The sequence below is a fragment of the Molossus molossus genome, unplaced genomic scaffold (assembly GCF_014108415.1).
Source record: "Molossus molossus isolate mMolMol1 unplaced genomic scaffold, mMolMol1.p scaffold_m16_p_17, whole genome shotgun sequence".
NCBI classification, from domain to species: domain Eukaryota; kingdom Metazoa; phylum Chordata; class Mammalia; order Chiroptera; family Molossidae; genus Molossus; species Molossus molossus.
The window spans coordinates 12,070,872-12,094,959 of record NW_023425352.1 but is presented as its reverse complement, the minus strand read 5'-3'; the positions used below and the strand labels follow the sequence as shown (position 1 = coordinate 12,094,959).

General features: G+C 38.6%; 1 protein-coding gene across 1 annotated transcript in view; it reads left to right on the top strand.

Annotated features, from left to right (window-relative positions):
• Positions 1-580: 580 nt before the first annotated feature.
• The window catches only part of ATRNL1 (attractin like 1), a 545,834-nt gene continuing 522,326 nt past the window's right edge, over positions 581-24,088 (top strand). The window contains exons 1-3 of the mRNA XM_036265661.1: positions 581-873; positions 18,622-18,705; positions 19,830-19,943. Of these exons, the coding sequence (XP_036121554.1) occupies positions 581-873; positions 18,622-18,705; positions 19,830-19,943 (491 nt within the window). The remainder of the gene's footprint in view (positions 874-18,621; positions 18,706-19,829; positions 19,944-24,088) is intronic.

The window sequence follows — 24,088 nt, the reverse complement described above, 5'->3', positions numbered from 1 at the left end:
CTGGTGGTTGGTTAGCGACACGAAGGATAAAATGGCTGCTGGGGGGCCGTCGGCCGAAGGCCGGGCGGTGTGAGGCTGACCCCCCCACTTCCCGAACCCCCCTCCCGCATTGGGCGCGCCCACCTCGACGCTCCAGCTGGCCCCCGCCCTCCCTGTTGCGCGGGGCTGGGAGCCCAGGCAGTTGGCGCGAGCCGTGGGTGAGGCGGGTCTGCGCGCAGGTCCCCTCCCCCTCCCGCCGGTCCTCTCCCGCAGGTCCCCTCCGAAGCTCCCGGTGCAGCCTGTGCCACGCGCTCCCCGCCTCCGGCCCGGCCCGGGGCGCCGTGGCGGTGGGCTCGGCCCGCTGAGGACAAGGTCAGGAGACGGAGAGGCGATGCCCGAATACGACTGGAGGGAGCCAAGCGGAGGCCACCGCGGTGGGGATCTGTCCCTCCTGACCGGGGAGCGGGACTGGGGCAGGCGCCGGTGAAGAGCAGCAGAAGCGGCGGCGGCGGGGGCACGGTTTTCTCCAGCCGGATTCCCCTCTGGAGCATCCCTGTCCGCGCCCGCGAGCGCAGCCCCGCCGGGCAGGGGCGCAGGGAACATGGAGCCGGGACCCCCGGCCCGCGCTGGCCCCCTGCAGCCAGCGGCCCGGGGGCTCTGGAGGGCTCGGCCGGCGGGCGCCGGCGGCGGGGGCGCCTCCTCCTGGCTGCTGGACGGGAACAACTGGCTGCTGTGCTATGGCTTCCTCTACCTGGCGCTGTACGCGCAGGTGTCCCAGTCCAAGCCGTGCGAGAGGACCGGCTCCTGCTTCTCCGGCCGCTGTGTCAACTCCACCTGCCTCTGCGACCCAGGCTGGGTGGGGGACCAGTGCCAGCACTGCCAGGGCAGGTTCAAGTAAGTGCCTTGCCGGACTCCGAACCTCAGCCCTGCCCGCACCCGTCGTGGCCCCCCTCCCCCTTCCCCTCGGCCTCGGGTCCCCCGGCCAGGAGCGGACCCGCCGCCCCCTCCAGCCTAGGCGCCTCGGGGACCTCTTGCCCGGCGCGGAGCACTGACCTCTCTGGACACTAAGCCTTTCCCGATGGTCCAGATGTCCGCAGCGACTTCTGGTCCCCTGCTTATCAAGATTTCTACACTCAGTTACGGTGCCCAACACCATTTTGTTAGGACGCTATTTTTTAATAAAAAAATTAGGCAAGTATCTCATGAAGTACTTGAGCATTGTGAAACATTCAAACAATACAGAAGTGTAAAGGTTAAAAGTTATGGTCTCTCAGTATTCCCCCTCTGCTCATCCTGTTTCTCTCTCTAGCGGTAACCACTGCTAACAGTTTATTTAGTAATAATAATGATCATAAGTAGAGTTTATGATGGGTTTGTTATATGTCAAACACTATTCTAAGCGCCTAGCGTGCATTATCTCGTTTGTTACTCAGAACAACTCATCGAGTTACTAGAAACATTGTAACGGATTTAGAGAGAAATCAGGGCAACCAGTGTAAGTAATTTGCCCAAGATTACACAGGAGAAGGGCCGATTGGTGATTCCAAACCAGTCAGCTTAACTCTAGAATGTTTACTTTTAGCCCATATACTATGTTGGATTTGCTAGGACAGTCTTGAATTGAGAAATACGAGAGTGACTTTGAGTTAGAGAAAAGAATGAAATACCCGGACTTTTTAATGTGGTGGAGATAATGCAGTTTCCTAACTGGTTATTTCACTATCAGCTGTTGTATGGGAGCATCACTTTGGTTTTTCTGAAGTTCAAGGCCCTAAGCAGTGGTTCTCAACCTGTGGGTCGTGACCCCTTTGGGGGTCCAACGACTTTTTCACAGGGGTCGCCTAAGACATAACAGTAGCAAAATTAGTTATGAAGTAGCAACAAAAATAATTTTATGGTTGAGGGGTCACCACAACGTGAGGAACTGTGCTAAAGGGTCCCCGCGTTAGTAAGGTTGAGAATCACTGCAAGGAGTTTGCTTTACAACAGTAAAGATACTGTCTCCCTATTGGGTGATGTTGATTGCCTTGCTGCCTACTGTGAAAAGAAATGGGTAGATGTGAGGGAGCAGAAAATAAGATCCTTGAGGTCGTTAGGGTAGCTAGCTATCTGACAACTTGCAGTTAAGTCTGAATAAGTCAGCTTCTTAGACTACTAGATACTTAACATGAAGTTTTCTGGCGGGTTTGTGGCTCTGAAATTACAGTATGTAGATTACTAATATTTATTGTTAGGATGATAGCAAAATCTAAATGAAATGTCTCCTAGGCTCTAAGACAAAGGTAGGAATGCGGTTCACCTTAATAATGTATTATAGGAAAAATTCCTGGGAGTTGTAAACACAGCATGCTTTATTTATTTATTTATTTATATTTTTGCACTGTTGCTGATGAAAACAATGGACCTCAAAACTCCTTGTAAAAATGTATTTTTTTTAATGGCACTTTTTAATTTTAAGTAGATCCTACTATTTAAATTCATAAACAGCAGGTTTTTGGCAGTGAAATCTCAAAATGAAATTTCATGAAATTAATTTGTAGCAATAGGTTGAAATGCTTCCTAGCTTCACACTTTCACAAGTTAGGATAGTATATATTTTAAAAATTTATTTTTATTTTTTTCCCTTTTATTTAAAAAATATTTTTTCTTTATTGATTCTTTTTAGAGAGAGAGGAAGGGAGAGGGAGAGAGATAGAAACATCTATGAGAGAGAACATCAATTAGCGGCTTCCCAATGCCCCCCACTGAGGATTGGGCCCACCACCTGGGCGTGTGCCCTGACAAAATCAAACCGCAACCTCTTGGTGCATGGATTGACACTCAACCACTGAGCCACACCTGCCAGTCACGATACTTTTTAAAAAAATAAGCTTTAAAAAAAATTTTGGGAGACATGATAATGAGAAGTTTAGAAAAGGTTTTCAAGATAAGGAAAGATACCGTATTGAATTGTGCTTGTTAGTTAGCCTTTTTCATTTAAGTCTTCTCAAACTTTTGCTATGACTATAGCAGCCAGCATCTTTACCTAGCAGGAGAGATTTTGAACCTATAAACTGAATGCCAACAATAAAAAAAGCCATATCCATTTTGTACATCTTTCTGTACACAAATAGGAAGATTGCTTGATTCCTATGTAATTCAGGGATATTGGCCTTTGTGTGGGTGAATTAGCTCCATCTGTCTAAGGATAAAATTGCTACTGTCCTTCGAAGCTCCTATCTGCATTTGATAGTAGTGGACTCATGAATCTGCTAGATCAGCAGCCTGTAGCCTCACCAGCAGATGTTATCCCACCAGCAGATGTTGTCACAGTTAGTAGGAAAGATCACAGATCAAGTTAAAAGTAGCTTAAATAACAGAGAGACAGTGTTCATAAGCACAATACATTCGTGAGTAAAAGAGGAATAGCTTTTTAAATATAGATACAGTTAAATAACAACAAACCCTGAACTAATCGTTGAATGTTCATTATTTGCTTGGAAACTGTTATTTCATATGACTCATTGTATTCTATTGATAAGTAGAATTCATTTAATTTCTCTGTGGAAAGAAGCAATTAATTAGAGTAAATATAACTGGTATGGCTCTGTGTTATGTATACTCTTAGGGGTAAAGAAAACATGGTATTTAATGTTAAAGGGAGGAATCAAGTTAGAAGAAAAGAATTCTTTCTGATAAATTACATGCTAAGCTAAGAAAGGTTTATTTGAGGATGGTGGCTTGAAGTATTAACACAGTGGGAAAGATTTTAAACTGGAAATTCTCACTCCATTAATTATCTTGAAAATCTTTCACTAGACTGGAGGATAGCAACCCAAACAAACAGACATCAAAAAATGATCAATCTTGGTAAGCAGGTGTCAAAATTAATTGGCTGGTTCCATGGTAACTTAGCTTTTTTTTCTACTATAGGGATTTCGCTAGGGAGTAAGAGTGTTCTTCAAATGCTACTTTAGAATGGAAGATTGATGGTTGGGGGAGAAATGCAGGAGCAAATGTGGTATCAAAAGTGGTACTTCAGTTCTCTTAGCATCATTCTAGTCTTTCTGTTTCCACTTAAAAAGAATGAAACTCTCAGAATTATAAGCCATTCCTCACATAGGTAAAACAAAATGAAAACTGATCTTTAGCTTCAGCAAGACTGAAAGATTTAGGACTGAAAACAGAAAGGACAATGCCAATTTGAAATACAATAATCAAGGATGTGACATATGTTAATTCAAATAGTATTTACTTGAGAAGCTTAGTATAACATTAGGCTAGAAAACATTTTGCTATAAAATTAATTAGAATAAATGGCATAGTCTTTTAGAAGCTCATTGTTTAGAATTATTTTTGTAGGGTAGTTGAGGTTTATATTTATATACATTTATATTCTGTGTTCAAACTTGCACATTTTCTTGCTGATGTGACTTAGGAACCCATGACTTCTAATTTCTCTTAAGTAAACAAAATAACCTAAATTAATGCTCTGAGATGGGAAAACATCTCATATTGTGATAATTTGCAAATTTAAATTTATTATTAAAATATCTAGAGAACATTTTCCTAAAATCATCTATTAAATCTTATTACTTGTTCAGTGCATATAGATATTCTTTTAATCTCATAGGTTAGTCAAATATGGATACTTTCATTTGTAATGAAAGTATTTATTTCTAGAGACAGTGAAATGAAGATATAATATTAGGGATAAGGTTGTTGTAAACAAAGGGGCAGGGTTAAATGTGTAAACGTTTTTCTTAAGCTACTAGTAGATGTACATATACACACACATATACTTGGAATCTTTTTTTCTTAGTAGTAGGGAAACTTTCAGTAACTGTAAAGTTAAATTGAATGTTGCCTGTCCCCAGGTCTTCTTTATTTTAAACTAAATTGTAATATGTAATTTATATCCATTTTTAAAGATTGTTAAAAATGACATAGTAGAAAATTTATTTGTTATTGAGTGAGAGGAAGGGAGAGAGAGAGAAACATTGATGTGAGAGTACAACATCGACTGCCTGCCTCCTGCACACCCCCTATCAGGGATCAAGGCCAAAACCCCGGGCAGGTGCCCTGACCTGGAATCACACCAGCAACCTTTCGGTGCATGGTCTGATGCCCAACCAACTGAGCCAAGCCAGTCCAGGCCACATTGTAGAAATTTTAAAATAATTTAAAGTGAGTGTTTCTAAGATTCTAAATTGTTAAAGTAAGTTACTTGTAGCATGGTTTTCAAGGCCACTTGTCTGCATAATTTGGCTCCTTTAGCAGGTAAGACTCAGCCCCTCTTTTTCTGCAGTGGTCTTTTAAAGTTTCTTTACAGTATCACATTCCTTTTGACCTCAGCATTTCTACACGTGCTGATATTTCTCTCGGAACCCTTTTTTTCTATCTGAGGTTTAGTGTGGCTGTTACTAAACATCCTTCAAATATTAGCTTATACTAGTATCCATAGGAGGCTTTTCTGACTCTTCAGGCTATGTTACCACTTATTATGTACTCTTATAATACTATTTTTTCTTTTTAGTACGTTCAAATGAATATTTAATTGCAATTGTAATTTTATCCTTTAAATTATTTTTAAGAGCTTTTTGAGGTATAATTTACATGCAATAAACATATAATTTTAAAAGTTTTGACGTGTACCTCTGAAACTTACAACAATCAAGATTATAAAAATGTCCGTTATATCCGAACCTTCTCTTTCCTGCTGCTTCTCCCTGTCCTGACAACTACTGAGCTGCTTTCTGTCACAATAGGTTTGTTGGCATTTTCTAGAATTTTATATAAGTGGAATCGTGCATTATGTATTCCTTTTTGTCTGGCTTCTTTCATACACCATATTTATTTTGAATTCATTAATAGTGTATTAGAAGTTTATTCCTTTAAATTCTTGAGTAGTATTCCAATGTATGGTTACACTACAATTTGTTTATTATTCACCAGGTGATGGATATTTGGGCTGTTGCCAATTTTTGGCTATTCTGTAGAAAGCTACTCTTGGTAGAAGTCTTTGTATGGACATATGCTTTCATTTCTCTTGGGTAAATACCTGAGGGGATGGCTGGATCATATGGTGGATACATGTTTAACTTTTTAACAAACTGACAAACTATTTTCAAAGGTAATTGTATCCTTTACACTTCTACCAGCAGTATATGAGTGTTCTAGTTAATTCATATCCTCACCAGCACGAGGTGTAGTCAGTCAGTCTTTTAAATTTCTGTGGTTCTAATAAGTATGTAGTGGTATCTCATTGTGGATTTCATTTGCACGTCGCTAATGACTAATGTTGTTGAGCATCTTGTCATGCGCTTACCTGCCATCTGTAGATCCTCTTTGGTGAGGTGTCTGTTTAAGTCTTTTGCACATTTTTTACATTTCTTATTTTTATGAGTTTTTAAAATCTATTCTGAATACCATTTCCTTATCAGATATGTCTTTTGGAAATATTTTCTCCCAGTTTGGGGCTTGTCTTTTTATTCTCTTAACAGTGTTTTCAAAGAATGGAAGTTTTAAATTGGACAAATTCCAGTTTATAATTTTTTCTTTTCTGGATTGAGCTTTTGGTGTTATAGCTAAGAAAATCTTGCCTAAACCAAATATTTTCTTTGATTTCTTTTTCTAGAAGTTTTGTAGTTTTAGATTTTATAGTTAGGCTGATAGTCCATTTTGAGTTAATTTCTGCATAGGGTGAGCGGTATGGGTCTCATGTCATTGTTTCTGCATATAGATTCTAAAGTATTTCAGGACTGTTTTTTGAAAAAAACTATTCTTTCTCTGCTAAAGTATCTGTACCTTTGTTGAAACCAGTTCTTCATATATTCGGGTGTCTATTTCTGGACTCCTCTGTTCCATTGATCTCTTTGTCTATTTGTCTCCTAAGACCACAGTAGCTTGATTATTGTAGCTCTTTCTAAGTCTTGAATTCAGAAAGTGTAAGTCTTTCAAATTTGTTCTTTTTCAGTTATTTTGGCTACTAAATTCTTTTGCATTCTCATATGAATTTCAGAATCAGCTTGTTAAATTTCTAGAAAAATGTTACTGAGATTTTATTTGGAATTGTGTTGAATCCATAGATCAATTTGGGGGACAGTTGACACCTAATCAATATTGACTTTTCTGACTCATGAACATGATATATATCTCTTCTTTTTTTGGTTTCTAAAGGTCTTTAATCTCAGCAATATTTTAAAATGTTCAGTGAACAGGTCTTACAACTTTTTTTGCTAGATCTTTCCCTAAGTATTTCATATTTTTTTTGATGCTGTTGCAAATGATATCTATTTTTTTTTTTTTTTTTTAGTTTCAATGTCTATTTGTTGCTGTTATATAGAAATAGAACTGATTTTTATATATTAATATTGTATCCTTCAATCTTGTTAAGCTCATTTACTAGTTGTAGTAGATTTTTGTAGAGACCTTATGATTTTGATATGGATGATTATGTTGTCTGCAAATTAAGAGACCCTTAATCCTTTCTTTGCAATCTGGATGCCTTTCATTTCTTTTTCTTGCCTTATTTCACTGACTAGAAACGCTATTACAGTGATCTATACAGCTGGTGTGAATGGTCAACTGTGTCTCATTCCTGATTTTAGGGGAAAATATTTAATTTCTAACCATAAAGTAAGTTATCTGTAAATGTTTTGTAAATCCCTTTGATCACATTGAAGAAGTTTCCTTCTCTTCCTAAATTGCTGGGAGTTTTTTTAGAGATGGATATTGCATTTGTTAAACACTTTTTTTTTTTTTTGCATCTGTTAAGATTATATCATTTTTCTTTAAGTGTGTTGATATGATGTATTACATTACTTAATTTTTGAATGTTATACCAACCCTACATTCCTGAGATGAACCCCAGCTATTTAGAAATACAGTATATATTCATGAAGGATATTGATATGCACTTTTCTTATAATACGTTTGTCTAGTTTTAGCGTCAGTGTAATTCTGGCCCCATAGAATGATCTGGTTCCATCCTGTTCAGTTTGCTGGAAGAGTTTATGTAGAATTAACATTATTTCTTCATTATGTGTTTGGTAGAATTTATCAGTGAAGCCCTTGAGGCTTGGATTTCTTTAACTTCAAATCCAATTTATTTAATATAAATTCAATTTATTTAATACATATAACTACAAGTTCAATTTACTTACTATGTATAGGGCTGTATGACTAGACTTTGTTAAAATTTATTGGTCAGAATATTGTACATTTTGGTAAATATTCTGTGCACATGCAAAGTAGGTGTGTTGTACTATTGGTGGTTAGAATGTTCTATAAATTTCAATTAGGTCAAATTGGTTGTGCAATTTTTTTAACGCTTTTCTGATTTTCTATCTACTTCTATCAGTTATTGAGAGAGGTATATTGAATTCTACAATTATAATTTCGTATTTATCTACTTCTCTCTGTAGTCTTACCTGTTTTTGCTTCATGTATTTTTAAACTCTGTTGTTAGATGCATAACATATTATATTATATCCTCTTGAGAACTGACTCCTTTTTCAATATGAAATGACCATTTGTTGAAAAGGCTATACTTTTTTTTTATTGACATCTTTGCACCTTTGTTGAAAATTAATTGGATATCTCTATCTGTATGTATGCTTCTGTTCCATTGATCCATCAGTATGTCTATCCTTTGGGAGAGCCCTCTTTTTTTAGACTACTGTATTTTTATAATAAATCTTGAAATTCATAGTGAGATCCTTTCAACTCTATTTTGTTTTTGAAAATTCACTTGGTTATTCTAGTTCACACACTTTTTCACATAAAATTTAGATTCAGTTTATTAATTTAAAAAAACAATAATTATTTTGGGATTTTGATTGAGGATGTATTGATTCAAGAATTTTCCAGTCCTGCCCTGTCCAGGTGACTCATTTGGTTGGAATGTCACCCTGTATACCAAAAGGTTGCGAGTTTGATCCCTGGTTGGGGTGTGTAGAGGAGGCAACCGATTGATACATTTTTCTCTCTCTTTCCCTTCTCTCTCTAAAAATCAATAAAAACATATCCTTGGGTGAGGATTAAAAATTTTTTTTGTCAGCCCATCATCATGTATTTCTTTCTATATTTAGGTTTTCATTAATTTCTTGCATTAGTATTTTGTAATTATCAGATACGGATCCCACATATATTTTGTTAGATTTATACGTAAAGAGTTTTTGTCCTTTGATGGTACTATAATTGATAGTATTTCTTTGGACTTCAGTTTCCAGTTGTTCATTTTAGTTATGTGGAAATAAAATTGATTTTTGGATATTGACCTTGTATCCTGTAGTGTTGCTAAACCCTCTTAGTTTCAGTAGCTTTTTTGTAGATTTCTTGGATTTTCTTCATAGATAATTATGTTTTCTGTGAGTACAGTTTTACTTCTTCCTTTGCAATTTTATGCCCTTCATTTTTCTTCTTGCTCTGTCGTACTTTCAGCCTGATGTTGAATAAGAGAATAAGAGAGGATGTCCTTGCCTGTTCCCAATATTATAGTTGGAAAACATTCCATCTTTAAACATTGTCACACTAGTTGCAGGCTTTTTTGTAAATTCCCTTTATTCTTATTTTTTGAATATATTTTTATTGAATTTTTTAGAGAGAGAGGAAGGGAAAGACAGAAACATCCATATGAGAGAGAAACATCAGTCAGCTGCCTCCTGTATCCCCCTACTGGGGATCAGAGATGCAACCTGGGCATGTACCCTGATCAGGAATCGAACCTGGACCTCCCAGTCCATGGGCCAACTCTCATTCTACTGAGTCACACCGGCTGGGTTGTAAAAGGCCTTTATTGGGTTAAGGAATTTCTCTACTATTTCTAATTTTGAGTGTTCATTAAGTATGGATGTTGAATTTCATCACTTTTTTTTGCGGGGGGGGGGACTCTTGAGATGGGCATTTGGTTTTTCTTTAGTTTTTGGATATTGGTGAATTAGATTGGTTGATTTTCAAATGTTTAATCAGCCTTATACTTCTGGGATAAACCGCACTTGATCACAATATATTATACTTCTTATATATTGCTGGATTTGATTGGCTACTATTTTGTTGAGGTTTTTGCTTCTATGTTCATGAGAGATAGTGTTCTGTAATTTTCTGTTCTTGCAGTATCTTTGGTTAAGTCATTAAATGAATTAGGAAATGCTCACTTTTTTTTTTTTTTGTAAGAATTTCTGTAGAATCGCTATTATCTTTAATTTCTTAAATGTTTGGTAAAATCTATCGATAATGCCATATGGGCCTTCTTTGTGGGGAAGCTTCCAACTATGAATTCAACTTCTTTAATAGATGTATGGGTATTCATTTTATCTATTTCTTTTTGAGTGAGTTTTGATAGATTGTATCTTACAGAGAATTTGTCCATTCATCTAAGTTTTCAAACTTATGGGTATAGAATTGCCGCAGTATATCCTTATTATCCTTATAAAGTCTGCGAGGTCTCTAGTGATATTTCTTCTTCCATTTCTGATATTGATAGTTTACGTTTTCTTTATTTTTTCTTGCTTAGTCTGGCTAGACATTTATTAATGTTATTGATCTTTTCAAAGAATATGTGTTTGGTTTCATTGATTCCTGCTATTTTTTGTAGTTGATGTTTTCAGTTTCATTGATTGCTGCTTCCTTTGGTTTTAATGTGCTTTTTTCTTAATCTGGTGTCTTAAGATGTAAAGCTTAGATAATTAATTTGAGATGTTTCCTCCATTCTTTAGTTAGGAGGATAAAGGGAACTGAGTCTGTTGACGAGGGGCAGCGGTGCTTCCTCGTTGCTGATACTTGCTTAATGCAGTCAGAAATGGTTGAAGGGACCCCATCTCCACCTTCTTCCCCAGTGGGGAGGGCGAGATGTTTATTATTTTAAGAGGTAAAATATAAGCATTTAGAAAATAAAAGCACTGTATAAATTAGAAACAGATTCCCTATGTCTCATAAAAATAGATAATTTCAGAGCATTGTCCATATTTTGGTGTATTAAGTTTAATTCCAGGGTTCACTGTACTTTTTCATTTAGACAGAGAGAGAGGAGAGGAGAGGGAGAGAGAAAGAAACATGGATATTAGAATGTAACATTGATCAGCTGCCTCCTGCGTGACCCCTTACTGGGGATTGAGCCACGACCTGGGCATGTGCCCTGCCCAGGGTTCCAACCAACAACCGTTCAGAGCACAGGACGATGCCCTACCAGCTGAGCCACACCGGCCATGGTCATTTGTACTTTTTTGACAATATAATTCTGCTGATAACGAATTTTTATCTAGAAATTGGAATTTATTTTTCTATGTCATATAAGAACAGTATTAATGGCATTAAAACTAGTACTTAAAAACTTAAATTTTCAATTGAGAGAAGTAGTATAAGGTGATAGACAAAAAAGCTTTTACATAAATTGCCTTCTTTTATTACTGGTGAAAATCTTGAGAGGTAGATAACTGTTATTTTCATTTAATAGTGGGGAGAGAGGAGACAGACCTGAAGCAATTATTTATGCAGTCTGATGCAGCTAATGACAGCGAGCTGGCAAATCATGTCTGCCTGGCCCGTTTCCATGTGACTCCATCTTTTACTCTTCAGTGAGAGGTTTCTTCTTAGTTACACACTCATCATCTTCTGGGCGTCCAGATAGTGTAGGGGTTACTGAAGAGAATGAGTTTTGGCACCAAACTGATAGAGTTTTGAGATCTGTTTCTGCCAGTGTGCCATGAACTCTAGGTGCCTCTTCTTTGCTGCATTACTGACCACTGGATACATTTTATCTCATTGCATTTTTAAAACAGTGTTGTGGAACAAGTACTGCTGTTACACGTATTTCACACGCAAGGAGACGGAGGCTTAGGGAGGTTGAGCAACACACTCATTAAGTGACCAGGGTCAGCTGAGATCCTTGCAGCTCTTCTAAAGCTTGGCCTGTCCTTTCAGTTTCTCAGTCGTGTCTTCTGCATTCTTCAGTGAAAAAAAAACATTCTGCAGAGCTCATACTTGTCCTGTACAACATTCATCTGAATGGGTGCATTTTACGGTGCACAAAGATACCAAAAGACAAGTCTGCGCGTATTAAACAGTTCTTTGTGATGTAGCAATATTTAAAATTTCTCCAAGCTTGTTGATTATTTGAATGTATACTATAATGATTTTTTTTTTTTTAATTCTCACCTGAGGACATTTTTCCATTTTTTGTTCAGATAGAGTGGGAAGGATTGAGAGAGAGAGAGAGAGAGAGAGAGAGAGAAACATTGACATGAAAGGGACACATCGAGTGGCTGCCACCCGCACAACCCAACCAGGACCGGGGAAAACTGCAACCAAGGTACATGCCCTTAGAGGGAACCGAACCCGGGTCTCTGTGGACCGCAGGCCAACGCTCTAACCGCTGAGCCAAACCAGCCAGGGCTAACGATTGTTTTTGTCAGTTTCCTGTATGGGCTGTGAGTGGTTGGTGAATCCTCAGATTTGTATATGAAATATTATTTATATGAATTTTTGTAGGCAGGAGGGTATAGCTTTTGAAAGATTCTAAAAAGTGATCTCAGATTTTAAAATGGTAAGAGTCAGTGGATTATAGAAATAAAACCCAAATAATGGTCACTGTGTATGTACAATTAAAAAAACATGGGATCAGCCCTGGCTTGTTGCTCAGTGGTTAGAGCATCAACCTGTGAACCACAAGGTCGATGGTTCAGTTCCCAGTCACGGGCACGTATCTGGGTTGCCGGGTCGATTCCACCCCAGTCAGGGTTGTGCAGGAGACATCCATTCAATGTGTCTCCCTCAAATCCATGTATCTCTCTTTCCTCCTCCCTCCCTTCCACTCTATCTAAAAATCAATGGGAAAACGTCCTTGGGTGAGGATTAACAACAACAATATGTTTATATATATGATCAGGTGGACGGAGAACGCAGACCTGGGTGTGGGGAATGCCGAGTACACTGTGAATAAACAGGCACAGAGCAAGCCCAGCACAGGGTAATGTAATAGTGTATCAGTGTGCACAGAGGGAAAAGCTAAACCAATCACTAGAATCTGGAGGTCCTCTTTGTCCACTTTGTTTACAAAGGAATCAATGAGCTATTAAATCATATTTTAATTAAGAACACTGTTTTAAAAAAGACTTCCATGTGAGGATGGTGTACACCGGCAACCTGAGCGGATCCGACTACCCCTGTAGGGGCTATGCCAGCGCGTAAACCAGAGTCAGGCTAAGCAGGGCTCACTGCTTCGGAGGCTTTGTGATATTTGAACTATTGACTTGTCTCATGTTTTATAATGTCTTAATGAAATTTTTTATGCATAGCCAGGGTAGAGAACAGCACTTCAATCGATTGAATTTAGTTCTGTTGAATGTTTGTGCTGGTTCTCTTGTATTTAGCAGCGGCCGCTCCTCTGGTATAAACAGCCCGGCGTACGTATTTGATCAGGACTCTAGATCGGGCAGTTGCAGCTAGATGAGACATTGCAAGGCATCTGGGCATGTGGCAGGCATCTAGACAGGGACTGGCAAACTTCTTTCTGTGAAGGGCCAGATAGTAGATATTTTAGGCTTTGCGGGCCAGATGGTATCTGTTGCTGCTACTCAACTCCGTTCTTATAGCGCGTAAGCAGTCTTAGACGTATGTCAACTAGTGGGTGGAGCCGTGTTCCAGTGGATCTTCACTTGCACAAAGAGGCAGCGGGCCAGTCGGTTATGCAGTCCTGATCTGGGTTACCATGTCAGCACGGCTCTCCATTCAGGAATGAGTGCCACCGCACAGAATAAGCTAGTGGTTCGAAACCCAGAGAGCGTCCTAGAAGCCACGTCAGAAGCGGCAGTTACGTAGGACGTCTGTGTTACTTTTTAGGGAGCTGAAATGGATGCTCCCTAATTTCTGGACACCCCTACGCAGTTGGAATGTAAAGGCATTAGGAGTAAGAAGGTAGGAGAAGATGGAAAACCAGGTGTTGTGACGTTGGAGTGCCAGACTTCAGGACCCGAGGAGAGGAACAGCTCCTGCCTGTGAGGCTGTCCTCAGTGTGCCCGTCCTCAGTGTGCCCGTCCTCGGTGTGCCCGTCCTCGGTGTGCCCGTCCTCGGTGTGCCCGTCCTCACTGTGCCCGTCCTCGGTGTGCCCGTCCTCGGTGTGCCCGTCCTCGGTGTGCCCGTCCTCACTGTGCCGTCCTCGGTGTGCCCGTCCTCGGTGTGCCCGTCCTCACTGTGCCCGTCCTCGGTGTGCCCGTCCTCGGTGTGCCCGTCCTCGGTGTGCCCGTCCTCACTGTGCCCGTCCTCGGTGTGCCCGTCCTCACTGTGCCCGTCCTCGGTGTGCCCGTCCTCGGTGTGCCCATCCTCGGTGTGCCCGTCCTCAGTGTGCCCACGGGAGTGCTGGGTTTCAGGTGCCTGGGGCTGAAGGTGTGGATGCTGAGGAAGGGAGCAGATGCTGTGAAGGGTGGATTGCTCTTATCGTGGAAGTGGCAGAGGCTTTCCCCCTAGTCCTGTCTCCGGATGGGGAGAAAGGGCTTCCCATCCTTTTCATCTTGGTTTTTGTCAGCCCCCGTGTTTCTAGTAGGGGGAATGGCCAAGAGGAACCTTCTCGGCGGTAAGTGGAGGTGCAGGGGGACCTGGCCGGGGCTTTAGTTAGAGATGGAGATGAAGTTTGAGAAGGAGTTGAGGAGAGTAGCATTTTCTTTAAACTTTTTTTTTTCTTTGATTTTTTTTAGAGAGAGAGGAAGGGAGAGGGAAAGAGAGATAGAAACAACATCGACGAGAGGGAACATCGATTGGTAGCCTCCTGGGGATCAGGCCCGATCAGGAGTCGAACCGGCAACCTCTTGGTGCACAGGTCGACGCTCAGCCACTGAGCCACACCGGCTGGGCAGAGAAGTTATAGGGGTGGCTACTAGAGGATATGTTCCTTTGAAGGAGGGAAGATACTTTTAAACCAAGAGTTAGGAGTTGAGAAGCATAAGACAGGAGTGGGTCAGTCCTAGAATGGTGGTGGCAGAAAAGAAGAGGTTTGGGGAGAACAGAGAAGAGGCGGTTTCCTCAAGTTCGTTTTCAGGGGCGTATTCCCAACAAGGAAGATAGATTGTATTGTAGGTGATACTTGCAAAGCAGGGCTGCCTGATCGTAAATGTCCAGATAAAAAGAGTGATGTGTTTCATAATTGTGTATTCAAGTGCTTTTTGAATATGTGTAAGTGATATTCTTGCATCATAGAAGTTGAACTAGAAGTTAGCTGTGTAGGGTCATGGAACAAATTAGCACTTTTAAAAATATTAAGTCCCTGAGGCTCTGAACTATTATTATACAGTTTTAATTTATGTCTGATAATTTGTATCATTAGGTTCAGCCCAAATTTTGAGTTTTTTACAATTTAAATGAGTACTATTTTGATTTTAAGGGTTTGTTGCAACTATAAGTTAGAAACTTAGGGACGATTTTTCTTAGTGGGACTCTTCTGAGGGATCTGCACCTAGGCTTGGATCCAGAGGAAACTTAGACAAGATTCCCCCTGTGCTACCTTGCTTTTTGGGAGAATGGAAGTACTGAGGACTTTGAGGTTGTAATAAGAAAATTTCTAGATCTTTAGTGATGTACTTTATTTGTTGAAATAATCATTTTACTGGTTTCCTTGAGCTCGTCAGCGTATTTGAAGCAGTTGAATTAGTCTGTCTAGCAAGTCCAGTGTCTTGTGTTTCTGCAGGGACAGTTTGTTAACTTTTGTGGATGGTCCCTACTTTCTTGTTTCTTTGCATGCTTTGTAATTTTGTTGTTGTTGTTGGAGACTGGACATTTGATGATTATAATATGATAACTCTAGAAATTAGATTCTTCCCCCTCCTGAGGGTTCATTTTTATTGCTTGTGTGTGTCATAGCTATGTACTTGCTTAGCGACTTTTCTAAACTAGTTTTGTAATGACTGTATTCTTTATTGTGTGTGGTCTCTAAAGTCTCTGTTCCTCTAGCTTGTGGTCAGGTAGTGTTGTAATAAATGTCCCTCAGTGCTGGAGCCAAGACAAAGAAAGAACTCCCCCAGCCTTTGCAGATGGACTGTCGTGGCACCCTTTCAGTGTTAGACAGGTTGTTTAGGACTGCCTGAGCCCCACTTCCTTCTCGTTCTGAAAATGAGCCAGAGGCAAAAGTGTCCGAGTCTTGTCACCTCTTTTCTGAGCACGTGGTCTGCCCTGATGTGGCTTCCCAAATTCCTAGGCTCAAGCACTGGATAGCTTTCTAATGTCCTAATTCTTCTAAGAGTCTCATTCCCCACATTTTCTCCCCAGGATCTTGGTGAATCTATTGTTTGCTTTTACTGTAATTTTTTTTTACTCAGGCAGCAGGAATTGTTTCTACTTGCCTTTCAGTGTTTCTGTGCACTGCCTATGTCTAGCTGGGTTATTTTTGCCCTGAAGGGGGTTTATGTCGGGCCTGGGATGATTTTCGTACACTGTCATGTGTGTGCTGTATACTCTTTAGACATTGCTCCTTGATCCACTGAATCACTTGCAGTTCCCCAAAGATATCATGCTATTTCATAAACCTCATAAACATGTTACATGTTATTTTTATACACATTTTAAATATATATATCAGATTAAATTTGATATTTTGTTTAGGATTTTTCTATGAGGGATATTTGTAATTTTTATTTTTACTTGTATTGGTTTTGTCAAGTTGCATTTCATCTAAAATGTCAAATTTATTGTCTGTGTCCATTGGTTATGCATATATGCATATAAGTTCATTGGTTTATCTCTTCCTGCCTCGCTTCCCTCCGAAGTTTGGCAGTCTGTTTCCTATTTCCACGCCTCTGGATATGTTTTGTTTGTCAGTTTATTTTGTTCATTAGATTCCACAAATATCCACAATTAGAATATCTTCAGGTCTCTTTCTGTTGTCTGTTGGTTCTTATTTTGTTGTCTTGTATCTTCATAAGGCTAATTAGTTGTGTTCATGCTAGACATTTTATTTTAAAAATTATAGGTAGAAATAATTTGAGGCCTAGGATAATGTTATTTTTCTTTAGAGAATTTTTGTCTCACCTGTTTGGAGCCTTGGCACATTGGCAGTTCTAGTAGCACCTTTAGCCAATTGTAAGTCTTGGGGTTTTCTGTCACCTGGATGACTCGTAGCTGGGCTGCAGTCCGTGTAAGGGCTAGCTTGCTTTTGGTGCACCGTTACCCCAATAGCAAGTCATTGTGTCCCAAGTCAAAGTGCCATGTTGTTTATTCGAACCCCTACCTTATGTGGGCCATTGCCTCCAACTTCAGCCCCTTCCCCCCTCGTTGAGGCTGCCAAAAGCACTCTCAGCCTTTGGCAGTGTCTATTAAATAGATCTCTCCAGAGCAAAAGCAGCTCTGAATGCCTGGAATTTGCAACTTCTTGATCTTGGCTTGGCAGATCTTACCATTTTGTTCCTTACAGCATGCTTTTAAGATTTTAAAATTGTTCCGTAGCTTTTTATGTTGTCCTCAGTGGCGCGTTTGTCTGAATTACCTCATCTGGTATTATTGGAAGTGAAAAATCAGGACAAGTTATTTAACCTGTTATTTAACTGTGCTTTCGTTTTCTTGTCTTTAATATAGGATTAATAACTACTTACTATCTTGTAGGGTTTGGGGGATTTTTTAAATGAGTTAACACATTATGCACTAACAGTAGTACCTGACATTTAGAAAATGCTCAATTTATTATTACATCAATTTGAGAACATTGAAATGTGTCTGTTGCTCTTCAGAAACTTTTCTAAGCATGAATTAGCTCCCTTTTTGCCCAGAGTAAATTGTCAAGGATTATGAAAGATTTACAAATAACATTCATATTGACTGACCTTTCTGTCAACCCTGATTTGGGTAGATGATACATTTTTTCCCCCTGATGTTTCTAAGACTCTTTAATGTAAGGAAAATTTAATTTTATCTAAAACTAGATAAAGACCCTGATATCTGTGTATATATATATTTGACATGTAATTATATAAGGACTGATAAGCCCTGATGGATGAATGTGTTTTGTGTTTGTACGCTTATATAAATATATAAAAGCTAAATGGGAAGCTATTTTAATTATTTAAAATATGGTCTTTTGTTGATCAAGTAATTGGGCTGGCACTAAGGAGAACAAAATGAAGTAGAATTGGGATCCAGTTTTAAATATTTTTAAATTCTGAAAACTATATAGACAAGAGAAAATGATAATAAAAACAGGTAGCTGAACTCAATGTCTGGTGATAGCTACCTCAGCAGTCCGGGTGCATGGAAAACAAACACAGCTAACAGTGTAACTCTGAAAGTAGTATGCACACATACTATTTCTCTATTCCAAAGATCTCCCCTTGTCAATGTGTATTTGGTCTTCCTTCTTTTGTCTCCACCTACTTTTTGTGCCAGGGAAATTTAACTTCATGTGTTTCGTGTCAGCATTCAACCCATCAGTATAATATTCAGGCTTTCAGTGCATTTTCCCTCTTTGTAGAATGAAACAGTCCTAATACATCAAGGTTTAAAGAAATCCAAAATTATTTATTTTGAGATGTAGAGAGATACATGGCAATTTGAAAAGTTTTCTAAATTGTAATTCTGTTTTTGGTAAATTGCTACATCCCATTCCTTTGATTTAATTAAAATTTTGTTATGCTACTATATGTCTTAAAATTACTTTAAGGTAATTATTTTCATGATTTTATTTTCTAGGTTAACAGAACCTTCTGGATATTTAACAGATGGTCCAATTAATTATAAGTATAAAACTAAATGTACATGGCTAATTGAAGGCTAGTAAGTATACAATTTAGGTATGCTTATTTTATTCTGAAATGGTAAAGAAGATGATCATATTAATGTTAAAGCAGTCAAGTATAACAAATTTTTAATTATATAGCTTATTTCATTGCTTATTATTGGAAAAACATTATTCACAATGTTTTTATGGGATTTACGACTTTTAGATATTTAATATAAGTTACAATACCCATTCGCTTGTGATAATAGTTTAATTTTGACATATATTTTAATTTTGAGTTATATTAGTGTGGCATTAAATCAAGCAGGCATTTTTTGTCTTCTTTTAAACATCTTGTTATGGAGTTTGAAGATTTCATAGAAAGTAAAAATATTTCATGCTGAATTATACCATTGGGTCCTATTATTTAGCATTTTAGTTCTAAGGGTGTTTAAAAAAGAACATTTTGTAGAAAAGAGTGAATTATCCTTTTAGAGGTATTTTTCAGTAATAAGGGCTTGAGACTGAATTTGTCTATTTAAACATTGCGAATAGATCATAAATGAATTGATATGAATTGTTTGAACCATTTTATGATTTTTAAAGAGTGTATTTGGAAAACTGGTATTTTGGGGATTTTTAAAAAAGTTTTTTAGAACTTAAAAGGTATTAATTCCCTGTGCACTATGTTCTCATTTTGTTTGCTTGCTAATAGTGTGTCTTGTTGAGACCTTTTAATTAAAATTTGAAGACTTTATTAGGGCCTCTAGTTAAGGTTTGTGTGGAAATAAGAATAGTTGTTTCTTGAGTGTTGACTTTAAAAATTCAACTTTATTCAGGTACAATTGCATGAAATAAAATGCACCCATATTAAGTATACAGTTCAGTCAGATTTCAGTAATGTATATAATCTATGTAACCTCCACCTTAATTAAGAGGTAGAACATTTCCTGTGGACTGAATTTTTTAAAAATGATGAACACATATGGCCTTTAATTTTGCAGTTGCACATCTTTCTTACAAATTAGATATGACTGCTTATCAATCTCTTACACTGGTGACTTAAAGATTTATAGCAAAATTATCTGTAAATAGGTTTTAATATAATACTATGCCTAAAATGTCTTTAGACTGTGTTTTGTATATCACATATTAATTTAAAAATATTTTATTTTTTTAGTCCAAATGCAGTGTTGAGATTAAGATTCAATCATTTTGCTACAGAATGTAGCTGGGATCACATGTATGTTTATGATGGAGATTCAATATATGCACCTTTAATAGCTGTACTCAGGTGAGTGCTGATGTTTAATGGATGAACTTACAGTTTTAGAAAAGTAAATATATAATTTATTAATTTTAAATACATACACTGATCTGTACTTCAAAATAAATTGCAGAGATATTGACTGTCAACTTTGGTATATGTAATGCCAGTATTGATATAGCAAATATAAATAAATCTTTTATCAGAAATATAGATTTCTTAATGAATAGCCTTTAGTTTTGCTGAATATAGTGTATTCTTTTAAAGTGATTTGATGATGTTTTCAGAACTCTTTGGGTAGATTAACATGAGTTCTAGTTGATGAAGAAATATGTGTGTGTGTATATATATATAATATATTATAGTTGTCCTTTTATTTTAGCAAAATGATAACATTTTAAAATTTTATAAAAAGGTTATGCTTTACATAATAATTTAATAAAGAAGGTGTGTCTATCAGTTCTGAAAATTTGGAAATTTTGATTAAAAATATTTTATTAGATAGACTTAATTTTTAAATCACAAAATTTGCAGTATCAATGAAAAAATCTTTATGTATATATATACTATTATAAAATGTATTACAAATTGGAGAAAATATATTAGACATAGGAAAAATTATGAGCATTTAGTGTAGATTTTGTGTATAAATTAAGTAATGTGATTGTTGACCAGAGTTACTTATTACATTATTCCCTATTTTTGTAATATCTCTCATATGTTTGGTCATTGTTAAAAATTTAAGCATAGATAAAAGTTAATTTCTGTCAAAATTAAAAATTTTTTTTTTACTATTTATGTTGCAAATATTTGGTTTATCAAGACTGTGACGATTGTTTTTTTTTGGACAAACATGTAAAGACTTGTATTCCCAAATGACAATTTCAAAATGACTCCTTGGGAGCTTAAACACTTGTTCTGTGCTATTGCTATTGCCCAAAATACTTTTAGAACTTAATATTTGAAATGTTTGAAAAGAGTAGCCATGAATAGCCCTTCATCTAAGGACAGTAGATAGAAAATCGAGTACAGTCTCATGAATAATTACACTGTAAGATAATTCATCGTGACAATTAGATGAGATCCCAGTCCATACATTAATTTTTTAGCAATTTAGATGTCACTCTCCTATCATTACTCTATTTGTATGACAGCACTGACTGACCATCATTTAGATGTGTGCCTTTTCATTTGTTTTTCTAAGAGTTGTAATGACTTTGCATTAATTAACAGTGGTCTGTCAACACTCTTACCTGCCCTTCCTTGACACTAAAGGCAAGTTTTGTAAGACATTTAGCAGGATGGGATTTAGTATGTGACCATGAAGATGGAGTCCATGACTTTTCTTTAGCAAGTGTTCCTGTTAGCTGTCCTGAGGGAGTTGACAACATCATGAATATCCACTCGATGCTAAACACTTCAGTAGGCAGTTTAAATGTCACATAATCCATCGCGGCCAGGTGAGCATCGTCCCGCAAATCAAAGAGTGGCGAGTTCTATTCTTGGTCAGGGCACATACCCAGGTTTCAGGTTCGATCCCTGCTGGGTGCATGTGGGAAGCAACCAGTCTGTGTTTCTCTCTCACATTCATGTTTCTGTCTTTCCCTTCCTCTCTCTCAAATCAATAAAAAATTTTAGATGTTATTTAATCCTCATGAGGATCTTGTGGAAGAATTATTGTCATTCCCATTTTACAGCTGAGAAAATTGAGACTTGGAGAAATTAGGTTTTAGATATAATAGATGGTAGAGCCAGGATCAGGGCTTGACAGTTCACTGACTTAAAACTTAAACTGTATGTTGCTAAGAATTCAGAATCCAATTGTCCAGATTATTCCAGTTGTATAAATATTTGCTATCCGAGAAACATTGGATAACCTACTCAATTCCAGAGGCTATCAAAAGCCTGGAGGGCCCTGGCCGGTTTGGCTCAGCGGTTAGAGCATCAGCCTGCGGTCCCGAGAGACCCGGGTTCGGTTCCCGCTAAGGGCATGTACCTTGGTTGCAGTTTGTCCCCGGCCCTGGTTGGTTGTGCGGGTGGCAGCCACGCGATGTGACCCTTTCACATCGATGTTTCTCTCTCTCTCTCTCTCCCTCCTACTCTATCTGAACAAAAAATGTCCTTGGGTGAGGATAAAAAAAAAAAAAGCCTGGAGGATGTAGTAAGAAATCAGATATAGACCGTTGCATTTCAGATGCCCACCCCCTGGAGTTGGCCACACTTCAGAGGTTCAGTGCACAGCCCTCTGCAGAACTGCCCTTAGCTCAGACACCAGCTGCAAGCTCAGGGGTTCCCAGGTTCACGCTCCTGACCAGCTGGCTACAAATTTAGGGTTGTCCACTACCCCCTCAGCTTCAATAGTTCGCTAGAGTGACTCACAGAACTCAGGAAAGCACTATACATTTCATTATGGTTTTGCTATAAAGGGTGAAAATCACAACCAGCCAAGTGGAGAGACCCATAGGGAGAGGTATGGGAGGATCATGAACAGAACGTCCCTGTCCTCCGGGTGTGTTACCCTCCCAGCCCACGAGTGTGTCTCATCATCCAGGAAGCTCACCTCAGCTACAGGTGTCCAGAGTTTTTATTGGGGTTTCGTTATGTAGACATGATTGATTGTATCATTGGCCACAAGACCCAACTCAGTCTCTAGCCCCCACCCTCTCTCTGGAAGTCAGATTGATTTCTTGTGGCTCAAAGCCCCAACTGCATAAATCACATGGTTGGTCTTTCTGGTGTGGCCACCTCCCGTCCTGAATCATCTGATTAACTTCAGCTATCTAGGGACCCACCGTGAGTCATCTCATTACCATAAGCTATCAGGGCTCACCATGAATAACAGACACTCCTGGCCCTCGGGAAATTCCAAGAGACAGGAAGGTATATCACTACACAGTAGTTGGTACTGGTGGCAGCATGTAAACATTTTTTTTACACAGTACAATAAATGTTATGATCAGGTTTTGAAAAGAGTACCATATGATTTCAGAAGTAACTAATTCTTCTTGGTGAATTTCATTTTGAGTAGAATGATAGGCAAAGTACGAGGACCAGATAGGATATTTGATAGAGAAAAACATGAGTACAAAGGCATAGGTATACTAAAGCACATTATATATTGGGATCATAGATAACAGTAAGTAGTTACGAGTAACTTGATTATAGGTAATGTGAAAAAATAGGTAGGCACCAGATTACACAATCAAAAGTAATACCTACTGAATGTTCATTGTATGACAGGCAGTGTGCAAGAGAGGTCTTTATGTGCATTAACTCATTGAATCCTCACAATAACCCTTCAGTTAGGTATTGTTATTGCTATTTGATAAATGAAGAATCGAGGCACAGAGAGATTCTCTGAGTGACCCCAAGTTGCCTAGCTGGTAAGTGATGGAGTCAGAATACGAGCTCAGGTTTTATAATCCCTTCATCACTGTTGTATTGCTTTCTTGTACACTACACTAAAGACATTGGACTTTGCAGGCAGGACTTTTTAGATCGTGGATAATGGATTGGATTGGAGAAGTTGTTAATATTGTTTTTCTTATCGTGTGCTGGACAGTGATGTGCTGGGCCTCATGTTGGTAAAATCATATGTAGTAATAATTTGAGACCTAGAAAGAGATTATATTCCTACAGAGGATGCCTGGGAACGCTAGCAATTTACAGTCAACTGGACCCAAACCCAGGTATTAAGCTGATTCACATCCAAGCTGCAGTGCAGTCCCCTGGAGGACCTGGCTTCTACTAGTTCGCTTTTATTCTTTGGGGGTCCCAGGTCAAAGAGAGGGCCCCGGCTTCCACTTTTGATTTCCTAGCTCTGTACCACCACGCAGTTCCTTAGCCCTTCAGACCTCACCTCCAACTTCGAAATCAGCATATGCCTATAAGGAGAAATGGCCTCAGTCTCTTCTCAGTTCTCCAGTACATTCAGGTGGATTGGTTTGTTTTTATAGAATTTGTCATTTCTCTAGTTGACGTCAGTGGTGGGCTGGTTGGTCCAAATGGCTTGGTGTGTCATGCAGGAGGGTGGAAGCCTTTATTTATTTAATGCTTTTAAAGCACTCCCAAACAAACATCCAAGCAAGTAAGTCTGTTTCAGAGAGATCCATTATTTTTATTACACAGGCTTGAGAGCATTATTTTTAGCAATGTTCTCACTTTGATGTAAT